Consider the following 17,938-nt stretch of genomic DNA (forward strand, 5'->3'; position numbering starts at 1 on the left):
GTTCTTTGGGTGATTGAGGGCCCACCCTTTCCCAGCTAGGTTGTTGGTGCTCAGCTTTTTGCCTGGACCTTCCTATAATGTTTTTCTTCTATGAAGTTTGGTTTCATCCATTCAAAGTACAGGTTTTTTTTTTGTTTGTTTGTTTTTTTAAGTAATGTGCCGTAGAAATATTCATGAAAACTTTTTACATAAATCTGTTATTTAATTTTTAATAAATTAACTGATATTTCAAATCACCAAGGTGGTTCAATATTTAAAAGGAGTTCTATAGTGAAGCCTTCTGTCAGGAGAAGAATTGTCTTTTAATGAACATAATTACCTTCAGGTTTTCAGACTATTTTATTCTGTGTTTCTTAAAATGAAATTTGACATCATCCTTTTAGGATAGGAAATTATTTTAATAGATGTTAATTTTTTGAAATCTTGGACATCACAAAGATGTAGCTTTATGTGGCCTATGCTAACTTCAGATATAATAGTAAGAAATTCAAGCTAATATGTCAGGTAAAAATTCTTGAAATCATCTCACTGTGGGAAATCATATGCTTTTTAGTTGGCAATAGATAGATAAAACTAAGTGTTTTTCTGACGTAAGGCATTTTGCATGTCAGAATGTAGTCTGAAGATATTTTAATTCCTAATAATTCTTATTTAAATTTTTTAAAAAGCATTTTAAGAAACAAAAGCGGCTAATTCCTGAAAGGACCGTTTGGAAATACTTTGTTCAACTCTGCAGTGCATTGGAACACATGCATTCCCGACGAGTCATGCATAGAGGTAGGATAAAAACCACAAATAATTTCTAAAGTTGTTTTAAGTGATGCAGGTTATTCGGCAATTTAAGAATAAATACCTTCCAGTCATAGCATAGTATCATGCTTTCTCAGTTAATTTATTTTCAAATTATCATTTACTAGGATGAAAAACCTTTCAGTAGAGCCCAGTTTTAAAGAAAAATGAGAATTAGTTACTGTTCTGCTTTGCCTCTTCTGAGCATCCTGCTAATAATGTTGGTAACTTAAAAAAAAAAGAAAAGGTGCAGGAAAGCAGTTGATTATGTGTAAGGAAAATTCAGCGGACAGTATCTATCAGGGCCACTTCATTTCTTAATTTTTAACATTAGCTCTTAATATATTCTTGATTGTCAATCAAGTAGTTGGGCAGAGCATGTAAAGATGGCATCACTTAGGAACTGATCCTCTGATTTTGGGGTGTAAAAAATGTCAATACAGTTTATTTAAGCAATTATGATTTGTAAGGTCATCTAAATAAATAATTATGTTCATAGTAGAGTTATGATTTTATATTTTATGTAAATGTATCAATAAATCAATGTTTAATAAGATATTTAATATTGATATAAAATGGGCATAAATTTATTTTGTGCTTTGCATTTCACAAAAGTTTCTTTGAAAATGCATTTTAAGTGAAGATCAGGAGCAATCTCTATCATGCTGCATTGATGATTATTTCTTTATCAGAGGACTAAGAACTCAGAAATAATAAGGCTCTATCAAAATTACCCAGAATGAAGCAATTGGGTCAAAATTCAAACTGACTTTCTTTCATTTTTAAGATAGAGTTTAAATTCTGCCATGGAAAGTATTTTAATCCCTTGAAAATACCTAAGCTGACATCATCTTTCACCTGATTCCTTCATCTCTTCACAGATATAAAACCAGCTAATGTGTTCATTACAGCCACTGGAGTGGTAAAACTTGGAGATCTTGGGCTTGGTCGGTTTTTCAGCTCCAAAACCACAGCTGCACATTCTTTAGGTAAGAGACACAGTATAATTTCATTCAGTTATCGTGTGCGTGCATGCGTGCTTGTGTGTGCATGTGTGTGGTGAAAAACATCATAAGGGATGTACTAAGTATATGCCAGCTCTTACAGTCTAAAGACAACTGTTTTTAAAATCATCAGATTCTGAGTAGATCCCTATCATTCTCTGTTAAACATAATGTGTCCATTCACATGACAGTTGGATACTTCTGTTAATTAGACCCCAGGTAGACATTTGGTTAAAAACAAAAAATACTAATAAACAAACTTGGTTTTAACAGTTGCTGTGGAGCATTCCTTTCATTCTTCATTTAACAACATTGAGATTGTACGGAGATATGATGATTAAACCATATCATGGAAGGGTACTTCACCTGACTATTTAAAAATAATGTAGTAATTTGTAAATGTTTGTTTGTTAAAATAACACATATCGATGTGATTACTACAGAGGGGAAAACCTTAAAGATGGTCTAAAACTAATGAGGAAAATATTCTCCTAAGTTATATTGAAGATATCTGCAGTATATTCATTCTAAAACTAATAATATAGCAATATCCCTTATATCTAAAATAGAACAGAATGTAGTAGCTGTTACATTATGTTAACGATGGAAAAAAGTTGTGTACTTCAGAAACAATAGAAATTACTAGGAAGAAATAATTTTTAAATCTAATAACCTAAAGAGAGAGACAGAGCTTCTCTTAAAACTCTTCATATCACATTTTGTTCTTGTAAATATAAAACTTAAATAAAATGGTAACAACCGGAATAAAATAAGAATTAAGATAAAAATAAGTTGACTTTAATTTAATGGTACCCCATCTTTGGTATCATAATTTCACTGAAAACCATTAAATCTTTTTATACAATTGTGTTTAAATGTGAAATAAAAAACTTCAAAATGGCCTGATGAGGAATAAATGAATTACAGTAGATAGTAGGGTAGTGAAATGAGCATCTAAAATGGTTGACTAGACTTTTTAAAGTTTTTCCTGCTTTGTTAGTAAGACTCTCTGTGGCCCTGAACCTTGTCATTTAATTTCTTTTATGTTTAGAACAGGATCTGGCACAGAAGTAGGCAACCGATCACTGCTGAATGACAAAATACTGGATCCTGGGTTAAAGAGTAATAGAAAGATAATACTTTACCATTTTCACAGAGTTTTTATTTTGTCAAGTGTTCTAAGAAAATTAATTTTCAACTGATGTCGAGTAATACTGTCTTGTTCCCTTTCACTTTACATTTATTTTTAGAGAGCATTAAAAATTTTTCTGGTTAAGAAGATTTGATAAGAAATGCATACATTTTAGTGGCACTTTCACAAGTTTTATTTGGAAGTTACAACTCTTAACAATGCAAACATGAAGAAAACGTAGACTATTCCATGTCAGTGTCATTTCTCACAGTAAAAGTAACATGTTTTTCACTTAGTTACTCACCTGAATATTTTAACAGAATTCTGTCACTTAGTTTACCTAGAAATGCTAAATTACACTTACAGACACAGACATATGTACACACACACACATAAACACACACACTGCACGCCTGCCTACCCATGCTCAGGCGCACACGTGTGTTTCTTAAATGCTGCTTTGCAGACTGTCACTGTGAGCATGCTGTCCCCTAACTCTAAGGCTCTGGGGAGTGAAACTAACAGCAATTTTGGAAATGGACTTCTTCAGCTTGCCTGCCCCTGCCTTGTACAAAAGTTCCAAACAGGGTTGACAAACGTGCATCTTCATGTTTTGGTGATGTGTTAGTTCAAATTATGTGATATGGAGAGTAAATTCATTAAGAAATTCTATCATATCAGGGTTTGTCTAAATCACTTTACTTAGGGTCATATAGTTTTATGTAGCTATGTAAGTATGTATGTGTGTGCATGTGAAATAGACGGGGACACCTGTAATGCAGCCAGTGAGGAAGTAGCAGCGAGACACTTTCTTTGATGAATGAACCAGTAGAAAAATAATTTCTTTCACAAGTACTTTTTCCCATATTATTTTGAGAAAAAAAAAATACTCTTAAAATAAGAAAATGTCTTTTGTTCCTGCTTGTCTTCTCTGCAAAGTATAGATTTTGATGGTCTGAAACTAAAGTTCAGTAAGCAAAGTGTAACATGCAGAATTAAAGATTGAATTCTGGCCTACCATGACTCTGTGGACCCAATAAAAAACCTATTTAGAAGGATCAGGAAAAATTGTCTGCTAACCAAGAATATGCATAAAATAACAAGGATATAAATCCTGACACAGACTTATGTTTGTTGACTTACATTACTTATATTTATTTATTGTTTTAAAAGATTTTGTATATTTATTTGATAGAGACACAGCAAGAGAGGGAACACAAGCAGGGGTAGTGCGAGAGTGAGAAGCAGGCTTCCTGCTGAGCAAGGAGCCTGGTGTGGGGCTTGATCCCATGACTCTGGGATCATGACCTGCACTGAGGGCAGATGCTTCACGACTGAGTTACCCAGGCACCTCAACTTATGTTATTTCTAAAAGAATTATTACCCTTATATATTATTATCATGAATTTTTATTTTTAAGAGCAAATCCTAACTTTGCTTCTAAAGAGTTGATTATGGAAAAGCAGTTGAAATTGTGGCATCTATGTGAAATTATTTTGCTTATAGAAAATATGATAGAATTATAGATTTTATTCTGTGTTGATTTGTTTTCTGATTTTACTAGGGTAATATCCGTAGGGCATGATTTATCACTAGGGCAGATCTAAATTTGAATATAACTACAAATAAGTGAGATCTGTGTGTAGTTTATACTGTTTTTACATCAAATGAAGTTGATCTTGGAGCCCTATTTCATTTAACTTTGTAAAGGAGATGTTTTTAGGAATTTAATTTAAAAAAGCAAAAATTAATAGGATTTTAAAAACACCTTGCTACAGTTACGCACTTACATTTTCTGTTTTCCAAAATATATATTACTATTCAGACATGAAGTTAAAGGATGCTATTTTTTCTTACTTTGATTCATAAATAGGAATTCACACTTCCAACATTTCTTATTTTTTAACAATCTTTAAAAGATTGTCAAGCATTTGAATTTTTCAATTTTCTGTTCATTTGTATCACTTATTTGTATTCATTTATAGTGTTTTCAGAACCACTTTTCTTAATTAAAAATATGTCAACAAGGAATAGGCTTAAAAATTATAAATATAAAATCTGATGTTGCTGGATGTTCAGACTATGTTCAAATCCTCAGAATAGAAAAAAAAAAAAAAAATTCTCAGAGGCCTTCACTTTGCCCTCTAGTTCCTCCCTGCTCCCAGCATATATGTTGAGTCACAGTCTCTCTCTTTTCTTTTCCCGCTTGCTTAATCCATAGTGACTTTATGTTTAAACTAGGAAAATGTTCTCCCTTGTTTCTACTATTTTAAGAAAGTCAACTATATACATTTCCAGCAGACTTACCTTCCTAAAAGAGATTATCTGATTATATCACTTCCCCCCAAATCGTTGATTGTTCCCCTTTGCCTAAAGAATGTCGTACAGAGTCCTTAAGTAGTCGGGGTCCTCTAGAGTTTGATGTCCTCTGGAACTTTTCATTCTTGCCATTGACTACACAGCATCCCTCCTTCTGTGCCGGCCGTGTTTCTCCTCTTGCTTTGTTCCGAGTGTGAGAAATAGCATGATGTTTGGGAGAGAATGGAGGATATCTGGATTTACATGTCCCTTGTACTGTAGGACTTGGATCAAACCATTTATCAACTTTTCCCACTTCTCAGTTTCCAATTGATGAAAATAGAAATGTGGATAACTGTTCTATGTTTTGCCCCAATCTCTAATAATACATGAACATAAAGGTGTTTTCGTTCACCGTAATGTGCTATTAGGTTGCTTAGGTGAATACGAAGGTGGTATTGGTGGTGAAGATATAGCAAAGGGATGAAGGGAAAAGGGAGAAGGAATTCATGTACTGTTTATTGTTCTTGTAAAGTACCTGAATTGAATCATTTAAAAGACAGTTTTAGTACCTTTCTTATGCATGTGCTGTTCTAGGGACCAGGAACAAGCCTAAACAAGACCAGTGATCTTCATAGATCTCATTGTGGGGTGAGGGAGTAGATAATTATCTGATGCTTTCGTTTTTTTGTTAGCCATGTGACAGAGCGTGACTAGGAGGAAGATTATGTTAGAAGAGACATGGTCAGATAAGGCCTCCTCGAGGAGGTGACTTTGAACCAAGATCAGGATGCAGAAGAACCAGCTACATATGACCTAGGGAACAGTGTGTCAGACTGACGGAAGAGCATTTTACACAAAGGGGCAGACGCAGGATAAGCTCTGTCTGTGGAAAGTTTGCTGGAGCAGCGTGAGGGAAGGGTTGTAGCCAGATGTGGGAAGAGCTCCCACATCTCATTCTAAGTGCGGTGGCGAACTTCTGCGAGACGGTAATTGGAGAGCAACGTGACATGCTGTGAAGACTGAAGCCATGAGCCTCTTTTGCCTTCTTCGGGATAATCATGCCCACTATTGTCTGCTGTTTTCCGTTCTTCTGTGTCCGGTGGTGGCCCGCCTTTGTCTCTGAGAGCCTCTCAGGATGTGCTACCCAAAACTGAACAGAGATACCACATGAACTCATTAGCTCATAGTATAGAAAGTTTGTTGCTGCCTATAATCTATGATTTAGACAGTTCCTTTGTTTTTGTCCCCCTCCTCCTTTTGTTTTGTACATGAAGTTATGTTAAATCAGATCTTCATTTAGTTCTTTTGTATTGATTTGGACAGAGGGTGTTGCTAGGGAGACTAATAGTAGGATTATATATATCCCTGTGAATCTTGCCTTTTTTTTTTTTGTATTGTCAACCTTATAAATGTTACAGGTGTTAAAAAATCTGTTTTATATATATAGATATAGATACATATATCTATATCTATATAAAATTTAAATGAGGACACATCTGTCTCCCTTGACTCAAACTTCTTAACAGTCTAGGTAAGTGGCTTTTAAGTTTCTTGACAATGACCCCAGCCACAATGTGATTGCAAAGGAATGTAACCGTATATAATTGAAGCAAAAGGTTCCTGAGACAGTGCTTTACATTACAACTGAATTGTCTGTTCTGTTTTATTTTACTGAAAATAATGCTAGTTGCAACCCACTAAATTGATTTTACAACTCATTAATTGATAATGGCCTGTAATTTGGAAAACACTGGTCTTTGTTTACAATTCATCCATCCATCCATCCTTCCTTCCTTCCTTTCTTTCTTTTTCTTTTTTTAAGATTTTATTTATTTTGAGAGAGAGAGAGAATGAGAGAGAGAGAATGAGCTGGGGAGGGGGAGGGCAGAGGGAGAGGAAGAAGCAGATTCCCAGCTGAACAGGGAGCCCTACACTGCTTGATTCCAGAATCTTGGGATCATGACCTGAGCCCATGGCAGATGCTTAACTGACTGAACCATCCAGGCCCCCCGAATCATGCTGTTCCATTACTTAAAGACAGATTCCTGCTTTCCACAAACTTTTAGACATTCTCCTGACTTGCTGCTTGGTTATTAGGTCATTTGATCAATCAAATTAACCATTTACAGTATTCTCTGTGTTTCTAGGGGTGGGTAATAACATGCGTGGGGGCTCTGTACAATTTACAAATCATTCCATTCCCTAAGACCCTTACTGAGATGTGTGAACTACGGGTATGGATTATTCCCCTTCTAGAGTCACAAGAACTGAGGCACAGAGAGGTATATAGCTAGAGGATAGTGAGCGGGTCTGTGGCTTCCTATGCAGGACTTACTCTCCCAACAAAACTGACTTTTTTTCACCGTATCAGTACCTTGTGGCATGTTCTCCTACTCTAGTAATGTTTTTTCATTTGTTGTTTTTATTTTCGTCTGCAGTTATCTTGTTCTGTACTGTACATTGCCTAGGAACCCACATATGAGACCAGAGTTTACCCCCCTCTCCTGGACTTGACTGCTCTTAATGCTCCCAGATTCAGAAATAAACAGGAAATAGACCTCAGGGATATTGAGGTCTTTCTTCACAGCCATTCTGCCTACGGGCAACTTTGGCAAATATTTCTAAGTGGCTCTTCTAACCTGAAAAGTACAGTTAGAGCAAAACCTGTGAAATAGGAACATGGTAATCAGGGTATATTTTTCTCAAGTCATGAAACACAGAATATACTTTTGTTATACTTTTTCCTTAACTTACTCTAAAGTCTCTTTTCAGGAGATGTCTGACCCAGAGGCAGATTGCTAAGGGATCAAGTATCTTTACCTTTGGATATTTAAAAACACAGCAGAATACACAGAATAATTTTTATGTATTCCAAATATATGATTTTTAGTAAAATCATATCACACTACCCTTATTTCCTATAATAATGACCCAGAGGAATCCTCTTCTGCTATGAACTAGCAACAGCAGTAAGAAGAAATATGTATATAGCATTGTGTAATTTACAAGCAGTTTTAAAGGACATTTTCTCCTTGTTCTTCAGTGTTCTCTAACTAGGTAGATTGGCTGTTACAAAGTAGGAAACTGAGATTCCCTGATACTGAACCTGACCTCTGCTCTTTTACCCTCCCTAGAATTCCTGATCCTTACCTTGTATAACTTTTCTTTTCTCATTAGGACTTCTTACCTCCAATATGCTATATAATTTATTTGTCATGCTTTATACTTTTTTCTCTCTCCTCCAGCTAAAATTTAACCTTCATGAAGAAAGGGGTCTTTGTGTTTTTGGTTTCGTGATGTGTTCTAAATACCTAGAAGAAGGCATTGCACATAATAGATAATGAGTATTGATTAAATGATGAATGGGTGTAGAGACAGGCTACACATCAAAGGATGGATTTAACGGAGTCTGTCAGTAAGTGTGGGTTAGATTATGCTCAGTAAGCAGAGGTCAGGTTCAGTATTAGAGGATCTCAGTTGCTTGGCACTAAAGCATATTCTGGCTGGTCCCCCAAAGTCCACTGTGGGCCTCGTGTGGCTTGCTAGGGCAGCTGCCCTCTCTCCATGCGGCGACTTGGCATATCAACGTAAGCTTTTGCTGTCTCATGAGGGTGGAAGAACATGCTCAATCACTTACTGGCTCTGAATTAAACCCATTCTACTTCATTATAACACAGATAATGCCCATTCATACTTTATTGTCCAAAACAAGTCTCACGACCTTACCTGTCTCAAGGGAATGGGGTAGTATAATTTCCGTTTGTTAAGGAAGAGGAGAACCAGAGATAATAAATGTGAGCATTGTCCATGGGCATGAGATGAAGCAGAAATTACTTGACTTATTTTTCCAATTGTTTGTTTTGTATTCTTTCCCTAATTGTTCATTTTTGTGATACATTTGTTGCGGTTGCACCTAAAGCATAATTAACTCTCTCAGTGGGAATGTGTGCTAGTGGTGAATGCAGAAGTAGCCATAGAGAGCCTTAGGGAATTTTCATTATTCTAAAAGGAATTTTTGAGCAGAGATTATTATTAGAGCTGGGACTAGGATTATTTTTCCTTCAGAGAAATTATTTTTCACATCAGAATAATTCATGAGACTGTTGATCCCTCATGACTCTTCTCTTGATCGGTAAAGCTGTAGTTAATCCCTGCTGGATGTATTTATGCTAGGGACCTTATTTTGGTCAATTTAAAAAATTTGTAGTAAAAACTACTACTTACCAAGCTTCAAATACCAGCTATGGAGTAAGTGCCATGTAGCACATGAACTGTTTTCTGTGTCGATCTCTTATTCAACATTAAGGTAGTTGTGATTACCTGGATTAGTGTCGTATCAATTAATGAACAAGCCAGAGTTCATTTAAATTACAAAAGACCATAATTTATTCTTTTAGTCTTCCTATGGTAAAGAAGACTTCTCTTACTACCACGCGCCCCCCCCCCCCCCGCCTCCTCTAAAAAACTCCCCAAAGCATAACTCATCCCATCCCAAAATAATCCAGTGAGCTCGTAGGGGTCAAACATTTTTCAAACCATATATGCTTCTCTTTTTAGCCCCCATTGCCTAGTGTAGTTCTTGGTACATAATTGGTTCTCAGCTCATTGAATTGAATGTTCCTCTCTCCCATGCAATGCATTAATCATTAGCACATTTCTTTTTGTTTTCAATTATTGTCCTAATAAATTACCATAAATTTAATGGCTTAAACCCTTTTTCACATCTCTACAACCAGCAGTGGCAGGTGGAATTCCTCTCACACTTCGGGTCCCTCCTGCCCCTTCCCTTACATCTCTCACTGATAATCTAGGATAATCTATTGTAAAGTCCATAATCTTACATCTCTGCTGAGCAGAGAGCCTGATGTGGGGCTCAGTCCCAGGACCTTGAGATCATGACCTGAGCCGAAGGCAGAGGCTTTAACCCACTGAGCCACCCAGGTGCTCCTGTAAAGTCATTTTTGCCAGATAACATGGCTTATACAGTATGACACCAGAGGGCAAAGATTATGGGGGCCAGAATTCTGCTTACCACACTGTTTTAGTAGACATTACGGAGAATTTGTTTGTATCCTCCTTTAATGACTTGATAAGGTGAAGTTGTTTAAAAGTTGGAGGTTTAATGAAAGTTTGCATTAAACTAAGCACTTTCTTTTTTGGACAGATATTTTGACATTAAAATTTCACATTTTTATTATAAAGCTTTATAGGTGTTTTATTGAATTATGATGTACATTTTCTTTTTAAGGAACACTATACCATACTTGGCATAATATAAATTTTGCAGACAAGTTCTCTCTGTCTTATTGTTAGTTTATTGCACTTTTTTGTTTTCTTTTGTTTTGTGTGTATGTGTGTGTGTGTTTAACAAAAGTTTATTTAATTCTCAAGGGACTTTCTCTCCTCAGTTCCAGTTCTGCTTCTTGAGTGGCTTACTCCCTCATGGATTAGAATATAGACGGAGATAAAAAATAATTTTAATAATATTAATTAGGAAAGCTAATCTGCTACAAAATCTAAACACATTATGTACTCCAAATGTGTATGTAAGTAATTGGGGGTAGTTAGCTGCTATTTAAGCAAATCTATTTGCGCCAGAGTTGCATTTATTATACACAATGAAGTGTTTCCTATCTGATTGCTAGAAAGAAGAAAAACAAATGAGAATAGTTAGATTAATAATGTTTCAATATCCATTTTACTTACTTTCAATATCCGCCCTTCCCTGAAGAGAAAAGATGGAAAATTTTATTTTTGCATATACATGTGTGACTTTAGCTATTATATGTGTTTGTTGTACATCATGAAAATGTAGATTAAAAAAAAAAAACAAAAAACAAAAACCGAATTAGGACTCTCTGATACTGATCCTTGTGCTAGATAATATTTGAAACCCCTTGGGGGGAAATTGTTGTTTTTGTTGTCATTAGAAGATTTTTTGAACTTCTCTTTACCTTCCGCAGTGAGACAAATGGTTCTCAGATTTTGTGATATTATCAGAAGAGTAAATGCATGACCATCACTCAAACCAGATACCAGCATTTTCACACTGGAGTCTCTTGAGTGTACAAATCATGTTCCCCACACTATTTCCAAGTGTGATATAGCTTCTGATTTCAACATGGGAAATTAGTGTTCTTGAACCAGGCATTATAACAGTTTCATTTTTGGTGCCAAGTGCCACCTGTGGTCACATACTGGTTTTTCCCACACCTTTCCCTAGCACCTCTCTGCGGAGCTTTCTTTGGCTTATTCCCCGTCAAAGTCCAAGGCGACTTGGGGCCGTAAAGGCAACATATGTTCAGTCAGTGCTATCGGCTACTTTCGCTGATTTATTTTTAACTTTCAGCCCTTTCTAGACTTCAATAATGGCTCCAGGAAGAAGCTATGATCTAATTTTAAACTGTGCACATTTAACCTCTCTGTCACTCTAAGGAGCACATGTTTAAAACAGAGTAGCTACAAAGTAGTATAATTACCACGTGTAACCCATCGAACCCAGACCCTTATTCCTGGCTTTTTGTATGTCCATCCTAACTTGTAGAAGATTTCACTGTGTCTTAATGCGGAAGGAGAAGGATACAGAATTTCGTTATTGTTGTTATCGTTTAGTTACATTTCACAGTGGTCAGTTTTAGTGGAATAACCGTCTGTTTAAATGCATGGGACAGAAACTATGTGGTTTGAATTCCAGGTCCACAACTTACCCATTTTGTGATCTTTTACAAATGAGATGATCTCCCAAAGCCTCTTCTCTAAAACGAGGTAACAGTAGTAACATCTTCTGAAGCTACTTCATAATAGTCCTCTTTTCACTAGTGCATGAGCCCCATACGGTCAGGACTTAATCCGTTCACTTCTTTCTCCCCAGTGCCTAGAACAGCGTGTGCCCTGTAGTAGGGACCTGCTAAACATTTATTCAAAGTTCAGCCAAATAATACGTGGAATGCATTTAACCCAGTGCCCAGAGCAGAGTAACAGTAACAATACAGTTTCCTGGGTTTTTCCTCCCTCCGCATTATTAAAGCTCTTCATGTCATCAGGGGCACTTAAAAGATGACAAATTTTATTTTAGATTTGTCTTTTGCAGAAAAAATACTATTCTACTGCCCAGCCATTCTGTATTAACCTTAGATGATACTCCTTACAATTAAATACATTGGGCTTCCCTCCTTCAAGTCTGCCAACATGACTTCTGGGCTGACTTAAGAGTCTGAAGGAGAGAATGGAAATTAATTCTTATTCCCTGAAGTTATGTGTATCTATTTTTTACAATCAAACCAAGGTATAAGATATCTCTTGTCCTTTTAATGATCCCAACAAGACAGGTTCAAAGTTTCCTTTCTGTAGTTTGCTTTAATTCTAAGAGAAAAAAGCAACATTTCTAAACTGCATTTGCTTATTTGTACTGTGTGATTTAAAACACTTTGCACAGCTCTCCTATGTAATAGTTTTAAAAAAGAGTATATTGCTTTTTTCCATTTCATTTTCCATAAGGATTTTTTGTAGGGTTTTTGTGAGTCCTGCAGAATTTAGAGCAAAATTGTTTCAGAAACCATCTCCTCTTTCTCATCCCTGCATCTTAGAGGTAAAGAAAGTGAACAAAAAGAGAAGTGAAGTGGTCCTAGCTAGTTAGTGAGGTACGATGTGAAATGGAGTTCCTGACCTTTGTCTGGTTTTGCCCTGCCTTCCTTGTTTAAAACAAAAAAAAAACCAAAAACAAACAAACAAAAATAGCAGCCAACTCTAACCATATAAGCAGATGCCTCCGTAGTGCTATTGTTTTTCTCAATTCAAGTCTTTGCAGAAATTGTGCTACTAAATGTTAAAAAAATTCTGCATATGACTTGTTTTGATAAAAGGGAAGTTATTAATTAATTTAGTCATATATTCTATGACAGCATGTTAGCAAAATTTTTTTGACTCTCCTAAACATAATGTAGAACTTCTGAAAATCAGTCTTTTGCTCAGGATAAATTTTAGAATGTATGTATTGTTAACAGAGTATACAAAATATGAAACTTTTCTCATTTAACTAAGAGTAAGTCAATTGATGGAATTAAAATCTGTTTACATTGGAATGATTTCATATATTTTAAAGAAAAGTCAGATAGCATTTTCAGATGTTAGCAATTTTTCCCTAAAATCAGCCTTTCTCTGTTTTTTTTTTTTTTTATGATGTTATCATCCATTTCTTACTTTCATGCATACCAGGAGGTTCAAATGGCATAAGTATGTGCTCTAGTAAAATACATTCTCATATTAGCTACAGCCATAAATTCTCAAAAGATCAGTGAAGTTACGCAACCTGCCTCTCCATGCCCCCCAGTACATAGTAATTTGCATGATCGTTTACTGTGTAATCATATCACTCTACAACTCTCCCTTTCCTGGTACAGCTGTTAAAAGAAGTCACAACATTCTTGAGGCAATAGAAATAATAGACACGGCTGTTGTGGATTTTTTAAAAAGGCTTTTAGGAAATAGTTGTGTATCCCTTAAGTTTGAAATGTGGAAGACCTATCCCTGCATTTAAATGTATTTCAGGTTTTCCTGAGCAATTTAAACTTTTCGACCTCTCTGCTAGGTAGAGAGGAAGGATGGGTCTGTTGGTTTGATGGGGCTCAACCTCTCTGCCCCGTGTCCATTAGCAGGAAAGCCCTTGTCCACAACGGAGGCGCACTTTAGGGATCACGTAAGAGGGAGCAAGTGGAAACTCCCTCTTCAGCCGTGCTAATTAGGAATCAATGCGATGAATAATTGTAGGGCAGGATCCAAACTTTCTCTTCTTCCTACATAATGACTCTTTTGGAAATGTGTCAGTCATAAAGGTGAGTGGCATCGTTAGATTTACATTTTCTTATCTCTTCGAGATCCATATAATTTAAATATTAAAATAAAGTGTGCATATTTAGCATAAGGAACTTTGCTGTTTACAAAATGAAGAAGAATCAGTGTCTAAGTTTACAGAGTCAGTGTCAACCCGATATGTCATTTTTTAGAATGACCTCCAGCAGCTCCCCAGAAAAGGCTTTTCTTCACATGAAAATTTTTTACATGATAAGTTTAGTTGAGTGGAATTCCTGATCATTCTTTTCCTCTGCTTCCTTCACTCGCGGGTCGTCTGTGAGTTCAGTTGTGTTGCAGTTAAGGTGTTATGTGGGGGCTAATCTCTGTAAAATGCTAACATTTGTTCCTCTTTTTCCCTATCATCAATCTTTCACACTCATATCAAACCCCTAATGTATCAGCAGGTTTCCCAGAGCTACTGGTTAAAATTACCTTTGCTTTTGGTAAACTCTGAACCTTCAAGCCTCAGTGTTTTCAGATGCCCCCTGTGGATTCCGTGAAGCCTCTCTCTACACATTCCTCACTGCCAGTCACTTGCTTTATGTCCTGAAACCAGGAGCCTGTGCACAGCCCCTGATTATTCCAGCTGGACCCTCCACCCTTCCTTAAATGGAGAAAGGGTGTAAATACCTCTGGTAATCGGTGTGGCAAATGCAAACGATAAGGGAAAGGGGTTGGAACTCCCAAAGCTAGAGAGCTTGTGTTTATTTTACCTGGTAACAGTTCAGATGGTTTAAAACTCTAGCTATTTCTGAAAGTTTCTTGGCTTTTTTGACCCCGACAGAGATCGGCAGATTTACCTGTCTTCAGAGTAGATGCTACACCGAGATAATTTATTTCTTAAGGTTTGTTTTACTAATTGCCTGTGTGAATAGTTCATATTTTATTTAAATTTATTTTATCCTCCTGTGTACCTGTCTCCATTTCTTCACTTCCATAAATACTTCCCTTTTGTCTATTCTGACTAGGACTATCCCCCTTGTTAGTAAAAATGGATTCCAGTACTAGGTGGGATTTCTTGCAAATACATGGTTGGTGATGATTTCAGCTTTAGTGCAGTGTAGTTTCCACACACAACTATTAGGTTACAACCTTATTCTTTTGGAAAACTGACTCCTGCCTTTGAGGAAAATGCTTTGATTATTGGTGTGACTCTTCCTGTTCCCTGTTCAGTACTGGGAGTTATAGTCTCATTAAGATTTACCCTAAATATCTGGGGAGTTCTTGAAAATTAATAGAAAAAGGAGAATGCCCTTCTCTCTGTGAGTAGCAGCACATTTTGGGGAGGTTTTGCCTCAAGCAAGTAAATTCCAAAATATTGTTCTCAAACCTGGACTCTGTATTTGGCAAAAAGCCCTAGGCTAATGGTGTTGAAATAGCCATGTAAATTAGAAATTGAAGATACTCACTTTAAAAGTCACGCAAGTGTTTTTACCCTTCAAACTATGACATACATGCTTTGCCTATTTTAAATGCTTAATAAGAATTAATTTATTACATTATCATTTATTATGTTACCCTTTTCTAAAATGGCCATAAAAAGTATAAGCACCTCAAAAGAAAGAAAAATAAAAATTATCTGGAGTATCTTGTCTTTAAGAGAAAGTCTCAGTAATAATAACCCAGACAATTTTCCAGAGGTGTCAGTGAACTTTCACATATGTTATTATATAATCCTTTGGTGTACAAAAGTCTGTTGTTCCTTTTTAAAATGGTAGTAAGTAGAGTACTGAAGGTTAGTGATTATATCACTTATAATTTTAAAAGCTACAGCTGTATTCTGAGGAATGTTTCTATTAAAAGTTAATGAGCAAGATTTATTTATACACACTACTGAATTGTTATAAATTAATGTTTGTATTTAAGTAAATGTTTATATGATTATGCTTAATTGTTTGGGATATGCAAGCCATATTTTTTTCAAAATAAAGAAATGAAGCCAATGTGAATCGCTTAAGAGGATTTTCTTGTTAGAATTCCTCATTTTTCCTTTAGTTAAGCTCCCTAGATTTTCCCTGAATCGATCAAAAGTTTAACTCACCACACCCTTTTTAATATAGGGTGGATGTCGATGTGCTGCTTAAGGGTCAGGGAGCAGAGGAAATTAAATAGTTTTAAGTATTCGCAGAAACAATTTCCTGATTCTGATGAGTGATTTTGGTGACATATTTTAATCCAGAATAGTGTGTATAGAATTTCTTACCACAGCTGCATCTTCATTTTTATATTCCTCTGGTTTGGTTTGGTTTGTTTTTTGCAGTGGGCACTCCTTACTACATGTCTCCAGAGAGAATACATGAAAATGGATACAACTTCAAATCTGACATCTGGTCTCTTGGCTGTCTACTGTATGAGGTAGGTAATGTTGATAAAGTTCACATATTGATGTATTTTTAGTTACTGTTACAGATTTCCTCTGTCCTTATAGTATACACTTATTTTTTCTGGATGGTGTTTAAGAATTAGCTTTTTAATTAGGAAGGGTTAATCCATTGACTTAATAGCTGCTTTTATAATGGAAACTATACATTCCTGCACATTTACCTCCTCTAAATATTTTTAAGTTTTAGGGAGAATTTTATTTTAAAAATGTTCCTAATGTTAATACGATGTTTCCCTGCATATCTTATTTATAAAAATGTACATTTGAACATCTGTAAAATAACTTGCTTATCCATACATAGCAGGAGAGGTATGGAATGGATTTAAAACATGAAAGCGTAGTAAATGGTAAATATCTTTTCCAATATTTCTTTTGCTCTTACTTAGGATAATTTAGCTTTAAGGATAGTAGGCAAAAAGATAATTTTTCTAGGTTGCCACTTTGTTTGATTTCCATGAGTAACAGTTGCATTGGTAAAGCTTAGTGAAATAGTCTCTTTCCTGTTCTACTGGTCATAATTTGTCAAAGGAAAATGGAACCATCTAGCTATATCCTCTAACATATTTCAACCCAGTAATTTGGATGGGTAGAAAAAAAGCACATTATGTAAAAGCACATTTTACATCCATGTTACAGAGTAATGGTATCAAAAAGCTCTCAAGACTCTACTGTTATGTAAATTTATTTTTTAATCAAATGGTCATTTTCCTAATAATTTCAGGCTTTAAGTCAGAGCTGCTAATAAAGGTTAGTCTAAATCTGAGTAACTAATAAAATAAAATGAAGGAAAATAATACATGATATCATTTTCATGTTTTAATGTATACGATAGAAGTCCAAAGTAGATAGATGGAAACCAGTATATTTCGTACTCTCTATTTTGTATTTCCTGTCCTCCTGACTTAAATGAAATATATCATGAGATCATCTATTTTAATTGCCCAAACATTACCTGGAAGTAGAGCATTAGAAGGTTTATTTTTTAATGTATATCATGATCTTTAATTATTATAGTTTACAGATTCAAATTTCTTTAAGGAACCTGAGATTATTTATTTTGTTCTTCCTAGTTAAGTAACTAATTACCACTTTAAAAGAACAGATTTTTAAATGTTCTTCAGTAACATTCCTAGGACAATTTTTTAATAAAAAATTATGAATTAGTGATATGACAAAATGTGTTTAAGTATGCACATGAGATGAAAAGAGACTATGCTCACTATATTATATTGTTACTAATTTGATATAATGCTGAAAAGAATTGGTTTGATTATATTAAATTACTGTAATGTTTAAAGTCACTTCATACATTTTAAAATATTTTATATTCCTCAGGCCATAGTCTAATATTATCAAAGTGGCATTTCCTTTTTAAACACCTGAAAGTAAACAGCAAATTGGTTTGTGCTAACAAGATGAAATTTAGCAATGAAAAAGAAAAAGTTCAATTAAGGTAATGCTTTTTGAGAAGTTTGCAAA

General features: G+C 35.3%; 1 protein-coding gene across 3 annotated transcripts in view; it reads left to right on the forward strand.

Moving 5' to 3' along the window:
- Window positions 1-17,938, forward strand: part of NEK7 (NIMA related kinase 7) — a 155,082-nt gene that overhangs the window by 113,629 nt on the left and 23,515 nt on the right. For all 3 annotated transcript variants that reach the window (XR_009347236.1, XM_059144908.1, XM_059144907.1), the window contains 3 exons: window positions 669-777; window positions 1,671-1,778; window positions 16,337-16,431. Coding sequence is in view for 2 of the 3 variants with exons in the window: in XM_059144908.1 (XP_059000891.1) it covers window positions 669-777; window positions 1,671-1,778; window positions 16,337-16,431 (312 nt within the window). In the remaining variant the exon portion in view is untranslated. The remainder of the gene's footprint in view (window positions 1-668; window positions 778-1,670; window positions 1,779-16,336; window positions 16,432-17,938) is intronic.

Source organism: Mustela lutreola, chromosome 14 (assembly GCF_030435805.1).
Source record: "Mustela lutreola isolate mMusLut2 chromosome 14, mMusLut2.pri, whole genome shotgun sequence".
Lineage (NCBI taxonomy): Eukaryota > Metazoa > Chordata > Mammalia > Carnivora > Mustelidae > Mustela > Mustela lutreola.